General features: G+C 43.7%; 1 protein-coding gene across 2 annotated transcripts in view; it reads left to right on the top strand.

Annotated features, from left to right (window-relative positions):
* The window catches only part of COL14A1 (collagen type XIV alpha 1 chain), a 179,582-nt gene extending 168,888 nt beyond the window's left edge, over positions 1-10,694 (top strand). Inside the window, exons 44-46 of one of the 2 annotated variants that reach the window (XM_006026800.2) lie at positions 4,166-4,243; positions 6,707-6,862; positions 8,214-10,694. In XM_006026800.2, the coding sequence (XP_006026862.1) occupies positions 4,166-4,243; positions 6,707-6,862; positions 8,214-8,533 (554 nt within the window). In that variant the 3' untranslated portion in view covers positions 8,534-10,694. The remainder of the gene's footprint in view (positions 1-4,165; positions 4,244-6,706; positions 6,863-8,213) is intronic. The other variant, XM_025207819.1, reaches the window with a different exon arrangement.
* The last annotated feature ends 508 nt before the right edge of the window (positions 10,695-11,202 follow it).

Genomic DNA, 11,202 nt, shown 5'->3' with positions numbered 1-11,202 from the left:
AAAGAGTGTGCCGATAAACTTGGCAAACGATTCAGGAATTACAGTAATCAACTCTAGCTGTTATAGAGGCGTGAATTACAGAGTCCAGGTCAGGGCTGGAGTGGAAGGGGTGTGCACTGGCAGCATTCCTAGAACAGCTAAAGGAACACTGGTAACACGTTTCACATATTCTGATATAGGCCTGAATTTAATATTGCATCCAGGCCTATAACAGAAAACTGATGCAGCATCACAGCCATCAGGCAGCAAGGTGGTCAGGGACACTCATGTAATTGCTGCTTTTAGCAAAAAGAATGATTTCACTTTTAGTAGTAGTTTAACAAATATTTCAACCTGCACAAATTCTTGGGCAAGACATAAAGAGACATAAAGCTCTGTGCTGCTGAATACATGCTGGGAATGAGAGAGAAATCAGTGTCAGCTATTCCCTTATAGGGGAATGTAAGTGGTGGGGGTCCCAAAGTAGAAGCCTGTGGAGTGACTCAGGAGGTCTCTTTGCGCTCCAGTGCTTCTGTGCTGTTCTTTTATCTTTCATTAAAGGTGTGTGCAAGGAACCTGGAACATGCAGGGTAATAATAATGCTACTCTGTTCCTTAGATCACTGAAGCCCAATGAAAAGCTGTATTGATCTGCTACTTCTGCTTTCTCGGAAGAGTGAATAAGACATTGCGAGGAAGCTGCCAGGATACCAGAAGCCAGTAGATGTGGTTTCTACTCCTGATTCTTTCATTGCCTTAGTTTGGGCAGCCCCTTCACCTCTCTAAACCTCAGTTTCCCCACCTATAAAATTGAATATTACTTCCCATTTATGAAGCACATTGAGCTCTATGGAAGGAAAATTAAACAGGGTTTCTTATTAGAAAAATTTTTTGTACTGTAAAATGTAAAGTTCATGTAAAAAAGTCAGGACAAAAAAGAAAAATATGATTTAAATGGCATTAGAACAGTGACAAAATATTGCATTAGAACAGGCCTTTTAGGGAGTGTAGCTGAATTTGAGTTATCTACAGGGTTACTAAGTGTAGTCTACAGGGTTACTAGGTGAATGTAAAGATCTGTGTCATAAAGAAGGTTAGGGAAGATTGTCTAATGGGCATTTCTAGCCTATGCTCCATGAATCTAATCTTTAAAACTGATCCATATGGTCTGTAAGGGAATATTGGCCAGAGGTGGCTTTTAAGGTGCAGACAGAAGAGCAGCTCCCTGTTGTAACTCATGGCACTTTGCAGGAAGTGCCATGAGTTATAATGATCTCCTAGACCCAAAAGACATTCACTGTTGGGTCCCTGGGGTTGGAAGATTCAGCTGCTGTTTAGCTCATGGCACTTTCTAGCAATGCCCCACCTCCCCCTCCTAGCCCTGGTGCTGTTTTCAGAATAGGACGGAGGGAAATAAAGGGATTGGATGGAGCTCACTCTGGGGGTTGCCCAGCCAGTGCTGGAAGGTGGATGGGGTAGATTGGAGCCCCCACTCCCCACCTCAGGGTAATGTAATAAGGGTTCACATTTTCATGGGATTGGGCCCTTTTTAAAGTGCTCCACAGCCATGCACTTCTGTTTGGTCATGGCTAAAGAGAGCTTTCAGGGGCTAGATCAGGCAAAATTTGTCACTTCTGTCAGCACCTTCAGTTACATGTTGTTCAGCCTAGTGCTTTCAATACTAAGTGAGGCCAAGGGAAAAAAATTGCAAAAGCTGCAGTTTGGAGGCAACCACTCTGAAGAACCTTGTAAGGGAAAGGTAAATTAGATCTAATAAGCTTTCCCTGAGCTGGTTCCTCACTAGGCAAAGAGGGTGTGTTGGGAGTTTTCTTCTTTCTTTCTTATAAATTGATAAATTAAGGTAGCAAGAGTGGACTTGGCTCATAATGGAACTTCTGGTAAATATCAAACAAGGACACTGTCTCTTTAATAACCCTGAAAAGTGCTTTAATCCCCAGTTCTTTCTCTACCTACCTAGATTTGTCTGTCAAGGCTGAAACAAGGCTTTGTGGATGGGTTTGCTTCCATCAGAAATCGCCAGAAACCAATTCTCTGAGTGGGCTATCATGGGGCTGGACTTGGTGCCCCAGGTTATCCTTTGTTTGTATATGGTACCAAACTAGGAAAAGGCTGAAACCAGGCTGAGTGTAGCCTGTTAGTTGAGCAGCTGCTGGACTCAGCCTGCTTTATGTTTAGGAAGGTACTGAACTACTGATTCTGAGTTTGAAAAGCATATAGAGAATGAACCAGGGCCAGAAATTACTAGCACAAGAGATTTGGAAAATGGGGAAGTCACATGAATCAGCTTGGACTTTATGGCTTTGAACCATCCAAATCAAACACAGACTTTATTGGAGTTTCCAGCCTCCCCATGGAAACTTCAACATGTGAATTTTCGATCTTGTTGCCTACTTGGACACCACGCACTGATGGCTGCTTCACAGCAAGCATGTGACAGGATGTGATAGGGGTCATTTGGAAGGCAATGTACAGAGGAATGTAGGGCTTCTCCTGCCCTGTTAGACATGTGGACTCCTAGGCTAGGGACAGATATTACACATAAACCAGTTTAAGTGACCAGAAACTGGTTTAAACCTGTAACAGAACAAATGTGCAGATGTACATAAACCAGTTTGAAAATGGCTGAAACTGGTTTGAAATAAACCTGGCTGAATGTAGTATCAGACTTAACTGATTTGGCTCAAACCGGTGTATGCAATGTCTGCCCCAGACCCCTTGCTGGTTTAAGATGAGCCAGACTCCCCCAGCATGCTTTGTGGGCTGGGTGGGGCTCCCTACTCCACAGCAGAGCTACGCCCTCCCCTCTGCTCCCTGGGCAGAGCTCTGGCAGAGACTGCAAGTACAGAAGGGTCTGCCTGGCTTCCCCCTGCCCTACCCCCTGTCGCTGTTCAAGCAGGAATCCCACCCCCTCCCTCCCATCTCTCACAGCATAGACCTCAGCCCCACTTAGAGGTACCTGTGTGTGTCTCTCCAATTTCACTGGGACAGGCAGACAGAACAGTGACCGCCTAGGGCTTTTTGGACCTAATCAACAGGTCAGCTGGTAACCTGTTTAAAAAGCATTTGAAATAATGGGAGAGAGGCTATTGTTTTGCTGATGGGGTGACAAACCCTGTTATCATTTCCTTGCTGGCTTGATCACCTGTCAGTTTGCTGCAGACAGTATAAAAAAGCAAAGAGAGAGAGAGTTGAAAAGCTCTGTATCATCAGTAGATACATGCACTGCACACCCCCCTCCCTTGCCTAAGAGTGCTAGCAGGGGGCTGGGGGCTGATAACACTCCTGGCTCTTGAGCAGCCAGCAGGGAAAAACCTGGGATGGTGCATGCAGACCTCCCTAATCAGAGGTCTTGCCAGGGCTGGCCACACCCCACCTCAGCTCAGCATTGTGCAATGGAAGGGAGGGCTGCTCTAGTGCCCCCTGGCTTCTAGCTTGAGCCATTGCGGGCATGTGTCTGAATTTCCTCAGTCCACAGAGAATGTCTGTCTGGTTACAAACTGGTTCAGCCTAATCAGGTTAGATTAACCTGCCAATATTGAATCAATTCAGGCTCAGGCTTTTTGAATGTCTGTCCCTAGCCCTACAGGTATGTCACAGGCTGAGCTGACTGCTAGAGGTTTCCCAACAGACGTGCCGCAGAGAATTATAACTCAGTGTCAGAGCTGCATGGACTGGAGATATCACATAAAAGGACTTAACTGTTTTTGGGACCAGATCCTGGTCTGTGCTGCAGTCTCTTTATATCCCTGGGATAATATAAAGGAGTGACTGATTCTTTAAACTTACTAATTCAGGGTTGTTGCAGTGCACTCCAGCACAGGCTCTGCTGCAAGGACATGGTGGAGGGGTGTTTAGGAGCTGGAGGAAAAGTTGCTGGAGCATAATGTGTCTTGGCTATTCTGGACTGAGCATGCAAAGTGTGGAATTTGCTCTGATATTTGTCAGTCAGCACAGGTGCATCCCAGAACCTGGGAAAAGCAAGGCCACCTTTATCTGTTCCTAGGTGCACCTTGTCTGCAGTCTCCTGGGCAGTGCAGCATGGAACCAGGCTTCTCACTCTGGTCTTTCAATTTTATTTTAAGTGTATGCACTATGACCAAGACGAGCCACCTGTTTATAAAAGCATTTCTTGTGCAAACTTGTCCTGAGTGTTGATATTTCCATAGGTTTGCCAGGCGAGAGGGGAGAGAAAGGCAGTACAGGGGTTGGAACACAAGGACCCAGAGGCCCGCCAGGGCCTGCAGGTAAAGTTATCATTTCACTCTTCATCATCTCTCCTGTAGGTGAACACAAGCTTGTGACCCATTTGCAGGGCAGGTGGGACACCCCCTCTTCTGCCTTCCAAGTCTAGCCAGCAGGATACTTAGTGCCCCATTTGCATTTTGAGCTCATCTGTGTCATGACTCATCACAACATGGCCAGTGTGGTGGTGCTGCAAGTCATGAGATCATAGAAAAGTAGGGCTGGAAAGGCTCACCAGATCTTCTAACCTAGCCTCCTGCTCAATGCAGGATCATCCCTGACTAAAGCATCCCAACCAACAGTCCATCTACACTGCTCTTGAAAGTTTCCAAGCATGGAGAATTCACAATTTCTTTAGATAGCTGTTTCCAGTGTTTGACCACTCTAAAAGTCAGAAACTTCCTCCTAATCTCCACCCTAAATTTCCCCTACTGCATCTTGAGGCTGTTGCTCCTAGTTCTTTCCCATACAGCCACAGAGAAAAACCTACTTCCATCCTCTCTATAATCACCTTCAGGTATTTGAAGACTGTTATCAAATCCCTCAGTCTTGTCTTCTCCAGTCATTTATTCTCTGAACCACCTGCATAATATGTAATGCAGACATTCCCCTTTGTCTGGGATAAACCACCTCTATGGTTTCACAAAGAATGGGATGGAGGGACAGGAGAGTGGCTGCATTGGTTTGTTCTCTTATGAAAATAAAACAGTTTTCCCACAGGTAAGGTGGAAGCTAGTTTATATCATGTGAACTGGCTTGGAAAGGTTTAGAGTCAGAAACTGTGGATGCAGCCTAAATACAAGGGCATCTTATATTCCAAGGACTTTTGTAGCACCTGGAAAAAATATACAGAGTAATATCCCAATGGATATTAATCAAAGGATTAACTTTAGTAGAGTGAGGTTATCCCCCATTAAGTGTGCTGATAAGACATTTCCCCCATTTCAGATATATCATTTGTAATGGTGGGTGAGAGCACTGCAGGGAGCTCAGCCTATCCTCCCCCAAGAAACCCTTTCCAAACACCTGGCACTTAGGGAAACTCTGAAGGTGAAGTCATCTTGCATTGGGATGAGCAGTCAGAGAGGAACTATTAGAAGCAGCAAAATGATCCTATTCTCATCCCTTCAATCTTCTTGGAGGGGTTTTAAGAAGGAGTACTCTCCCCTCCAGAGAAGCACTCTCTCTTATAGATTCATAGATGTTAGGGTCAGAAGGGACCTCAATAGATCGAGTCCGACCCCCTGCATAGGCAGGAAAGAGGGCTGGGTCTAGATGACCCCAGCTAGATGCTTATCTAACCTCCTCTTGAAGACCCCCAGGGTAGGGGAGAGCACCACCTCCCTTGGGAGCCCGTCCCAGACCTTGGCCACTCGAACTGTGAAGAAGTTCTTCCTAATGTCCAATCTAAATATGCTCTCTGCTAGCTTGTGGCCATTATTTCTTGTAACCCCCGGGGGCGCCTTGGTGAATAAATACTCACCAATTCCCTTCTGTGTCCCCGTGATGAACTTATAGGCAGCCACAAGGTCGCCTCTCAACCTTCTCTTGCGGAGGCTGAAAAGGTCCAGTTTCTCTAGTCTCTCCTCGTAGGGCTTGGTCTGCAGGCCCTTAACCATATGAGTGGCCCTTCTCTGGACCCTCTCCAGGTTATCCGCATCCCTCTTGAAGTGCGGTGCCCAGAATTGCACGCAGTCTTGGTGTTATAGCCCTCTTAGCACCAGAGAAGTGGGCCTGGAAGGGACCTCTAGAGGTCAGTAAGTCCAGCTCCCTGTCAGAGGCAGGATCATCCCTATCCAAACCATCCTGTACAAATCCATAATCTCACCTCTTTATAAAACTACTGCCAGGCCTTACATATCACAGACCTAACACTTTAACCTGCCACAGGTAAAGCAGGGGAACCATAACAGCCAATATCCTGTTTCTATAAAATGTTGTTAATATATGCTCAAGGGATCCCAGGTAGAGGGCCACACCCCCTGCTAGAGAGGAAAACAAACCCCCCACAGTCTATACCAATCTGTTCATGGAGTAAGATTCCTTCCTGACCCCAAATATGATGATTGGTCTGACCCTGAGAGGAGGGGCAAGACCCGGGAGCATTGGCACACCCCAAAGTCCCCAATCTTGGCAGCATCCAATACCCAATTACTCTGAGGAAGGCTTGAAAACACCCTGACACATATAGCTGAAAAGTGGGTGGGGAAAAGGGGGAGGGCAGAGAGCAACCAGCAAAGCCCAGAAACTTGGGACATACACATAGCACAGTATAGGTATAGCTCTGTCTCTATAATCCCCAACCAGTGGCTGTCCAACCTCTTCTTGAGCACCTCCAGCAAAGGAAAGCCCACACCTTCCCTAGGTAGTGTGTTCTAGCACCATGAATTGCCAGGGTAGTCAAATGGTCAAACCAGTGCTTGTCCCGAGGATGCTTGTGTTTTCACATAGCACGTTTCATGCAGGACCCTCAGGTGAAAGCCGAACCGGAAGCCCAGGCCCACCAGGCTCCCCAGGTCCACGAGGACCAGCTGGGCATACAGGTTCCCCTGGGCCACAGGGTTCTTCAGGTCCACCTGGATACTGTGATCCTTCTTCCTGTGCTGGTTACGGTGTGGGAGGTAAGTAAGCATCTTCACTATAAAAAGCTTTGAATCATCATGCCAAAGCAGTGTCATGGCTTTTTCATTATGGTGGGTGGGGGAAAGGAAGTGCATCGTACCAACAGCCAAAGTAAGATGGAAGCTTCTGATTAACTTGGCATTACAATGTGATAGTGACCTCTTTGGAAGAGATGGGTCCAACTATACTTAAATTTCTGGATTTGCACTGAGCACAGAATGTGGCCTTAGAGTCAGGAACCAGAAAACTGCCACACAGGATGCTTATACAATGATTTTGTCTTGCATGTGATCTTGTTATTGTCATATTGTGTGTGTCTGCTCCATCTGACCTGAATGTTCTGCTTGTTGAATCTCCATCTCCTGATGTTTGCGTGACAGTGGAGTTTTACATTTGTAGTCTTTCAAATGTTACCTGACTTCTTCTTGTGTATGCATCTAAATAGCATGAACCCTACTAAATACTGGCATCTGAAACAAGGGTGCATGTGCTCAGCATTAACAAATGAAACATAATACAGAAAAATATGATCCCTTCTAAAATATCCTCTGTAATTGTTAGACAGCCTGAACCGTCATGTTTTCTGTTGTAGTGTATGAAAGCCAGGGAAGGAAGTTATCACGAATTTGAGCACAATAAAGTTTCTAGTCTTGTAAGTTAAGTTTCTGAGGTAGCAACTTATCAGCCACTACAAATATAGGCCACAGGACAGGTTTGTCTGATGTTTATAGTATAGTCTGCCTGTGCACTGATTTGGATGTTTTAATGATTTGTGTGTTTTTGTTCGTCTCTTCCCATCCTCTTCTCTTTTCTCAACCATTGTTCATTTCCTGTTTCAAGGGCCAATCCCTTACAATGACTACCACTCCGGAAGGTGAAAGGCTCATTCTGGTTGTATTTTTCATTTGGCTGAAGGTCAGAAATGGATGCTGAACTGCCCTATCCTTTCCATCAACATGGTTGACTACACTAACCAACTTCTCATTATCTGCTGTATGTGCACTTAGCTTCCTTGCACTGCTAAAGTTAAAACTGCCTGGCCTAGTTTGGCCATTAATCGCATATTCTAGGACATAATTGGAATTTGTCTAAAGCAAACTGTGTAATGTATGAGCAGCAATGCAGTGTAGCTGAACACACATCAACTTCTGGTGATGGTTTCCAACTAACTTGGCTGTCTATTGAGAGGGTGTTCTTTTGCTTATTAATTTTGTTAAATGTTTTCAATGAATAAAAGTTGTTGTATTTGAAGAGAAACATCACATTCCAATTTCCTAATGAGTGCTTTAATTTTCTGCTCCCTTCCTCTTATGCTAATCATATCAATACTCTTGGTGGTGGTGGGTTAAGGTGGATACAGTGATCCAACTGATCAAGACATACCTATAGTGCAATTGCCACATAACTCCTACCAAATCTATGACCCTGAGGATCTTTATGATGGTGAGCAACAACCGTATGTAGTTCATGGGTCCTACCCTGTACCAGCACCATACTCCCAGGCCTATCCAGAACCTCGTCTTGCTCAACCAGAATTTACTCCGGTTCGGGAAGAGATGGAAGGTGTTGAATTGAGATCCCCAGGAATTAGCCGATTCCCCAGGAAAATATCTAAAAGAAGTATGAACTTTCCAGCACGCAAGAGGGAAATTGGAAAAAAGAACTCTTAATGAACTGTTAACAGGAAGTATTTTATATGCATAATTTTTTTTAGGCTTTTGTCCTGTTGCTTAACTCTTCATCATGGAAAATGTTTACAGGCTCATATGTTAAAAGAAAAAAAATGTACCTGATCACTGTGTCACAACAAATAATGGTAATTACGTTGCATGCCTGAAACTTAGTATTTTAGTGGGTTGGTGCTAGAAGATGAAAAGGTCATTTGTAGGCCTTTGAGTCTGTTGCCTACTGTTTGAAATGCTAGTCAAACTGTATCTGAAACTATGCATCAGGCTAATTGGTATAATTTGGACAACTGAGAAAAGTTGATTTTACATTTTCTTGTCCATGTTGTTCCACACAAAATTGCTGTGCTAATACTTTGAGAATCTCCATTGCTTGCAGAGTAACTCTACTAAATCCATCTTTGAAGAGACTGCATATTCAGGTTTCCTTAACCCGGCTGTTACCCATTTGCAAAGCAGTTAGTGGGATCCTTCCCTTAGTACCGACATAAAATACACAATGTTCTATGGGAATACATTGATAATTTATTGTGAACCTATTTCAATTCTGTTTTGTATGCAAATAAAAAGTTGCAGGCTTTTATAAGTAAATTAACTTTGCATTTTGTTGACTTCAGCTTCAGATACTTGTTCTAAGCTTCAGGGGACAGGCTGAAGAGAATGATATATGGATACACTCCCTTTTCAGTACAGCAGGACTGTAGTTTTAATATAAAGGAAATATGACGTGGAAGTTCAATGTGTATTTGTTAATGTTAGGAAAGCAAGTATAAGACTAAACAAACAAAACCATGAAAATGACATAGACGGACCGTGTGGGAATGTAGGTTGTGTGTGGAAATACCAAGCTAGTAGCAAAAAAACTGGCATCTATAATTGCAAAAGCAACTTGGTTGTCTAATGAGGAGACAAATGAGCAGCCAATCAAGACATACAGTGCAATTTACTAATAATGGCTCTGCTTTATTATTGAAGCAATGCAGGTCAACCAAAAAACTGCTCAAATCACAGCTTTGAGCAGATTAGTCAATTACGAGGTTATAGGTAACTAGAAAACGTCCTTGTGGGTTAAAAAGGAGCTATTTACAAACCTCCCTTTAAGAGGATTAGTATTACTTCTAGTGTGATACTGTTTAATCATGAGCCAGGACCTCACTGTGCTAAGCAGGCACTCCAAAACATTCTAATTTAATCATTGTGCTAATTTGTAGTAAGTTAGCAACGCCAAATATATTTGGAGCGTGTTTTCTTGAATGTCTGTCCATCTGGTTTGAGAGATTGCATGGCAAAGAGGAACTGGTTGGTCTCAGAGTTGCTGTGTAGCACAGCTCTCCTTTCTTCTGGAAAAGGTCAGTGACTGCATGTGTTTTCATTCAGGGCTGTCAGGCTGTTTATGGTCGCTGCAGTAGCTGATAGGGGTGTGGTGGAGGACAGGGAAGCAGGAAAAAAAAAATGCTGCTGCAGCTGCATGCCTGTGCCACAGCAGTCAGTGCTGCCCCATGTGCCAATGACTGCATTGTTATGCCTCTGTGTCATTGCATATGCTCTGGGCTCAGCAGGAGACAGGCAAGTGAATTACTGGTGTTAATAATTCTGGGTTTCATGCTTCTGCTGCAGTCTCAAAGTCTATATCTGGATTACTGCTTGTATACACATGCCTACATACATCGCTGTTCATCTCCAAGTGTGGCTTCCAGCAAGATGGCAATATGCTTATATTCCAACTTCTTATCTGCAGTATCTATTTCTTGCTCTCTTATTCTTGCCATACTCCTTCAATTAGGTCAAGCCAAGTTTTGGAGCTGGGGTTGAATAGGTAAATGTTCTTCTCACTGGGACTTCTTGCATTTTGCAATAGAAAATGGGGGGATGGTATAGGGTAATTGACTGATTCTGTTTCATGATGTATGCACATATTTATGCTACAATTCTTTGCCAGGAAATCCTGTGCACTTTACAGAGGCTAGCAGGAAAAAATAAACCTTTTTTCCCCTTGCCAAACACTTAATTTGTGAGTACTGAACACTAATTCTGCCAGCTGTGAAGTTGCCTTCATGTTTCTTAAAGGTTTATTAGTAAATTAGCTGAAGGAGATGCACATACATCCCTGCTGTACAGTTCAATGTTTTACAACATTAATTCTGTATAGCAAATGCCTAATAATATATCACTGAGAGAATCAGGATGATAATGCTGTGACACAGCAAATCCTACAATTCTTTATCAGCATCAAGATTAGACTCCAACAGTTTTGGCATGTATATGGTGCCCCAAATCTCTCAAGAAGCACCTGGTACATGCTTTTCCACATAAGGTAAGCTACTGCTCCCTTTTTTATTTTCTCTGACAATCTGAAGATGATCATGTAAATCTTTAAAAACTTGTCTCATTTTTCTTTATAAATTGTAGGATCTCCTCACCAGGTCGTGGAATTATAGAAAAGTAGGGCTGAAAGGGAAGTCTTGACAGTCAGTTGGCATTTCTGTCATTATCATGGGCAACAAAAATAGCAGCAAGAAATCATATTTTGCAGAGGGGATATCTCCATTTCTGAAGGACTCAGTGACCCCAATATATATAGATAAAGGCTTGTTTGTGTAATGTTTCAGTTTAAAAAAAACCCACGTTCCCATTGCTTCAAGGCTGGGAACCAA

This window comes from Alligator sinensis, unplaced genomic scaffold (genome assembly GCF_000455745.1).
Source record: "Alligator sinensis unplaced genomic scaffold, ASM45574v1 scaffold895_3, whole genome shotgun sequence".
In the NCBI taxonomy this organism is placed as follows: Eukaryota; Metazoa; Chordata; order Crocodylia; family Alligatoridae; genus Alligator; species Alligator sinensis.
The sequence above is the reverse complement of the archived record's forward strand: the minus strand, read 5'-3'. Positions and strand labels throughout refer to the sequence as shown.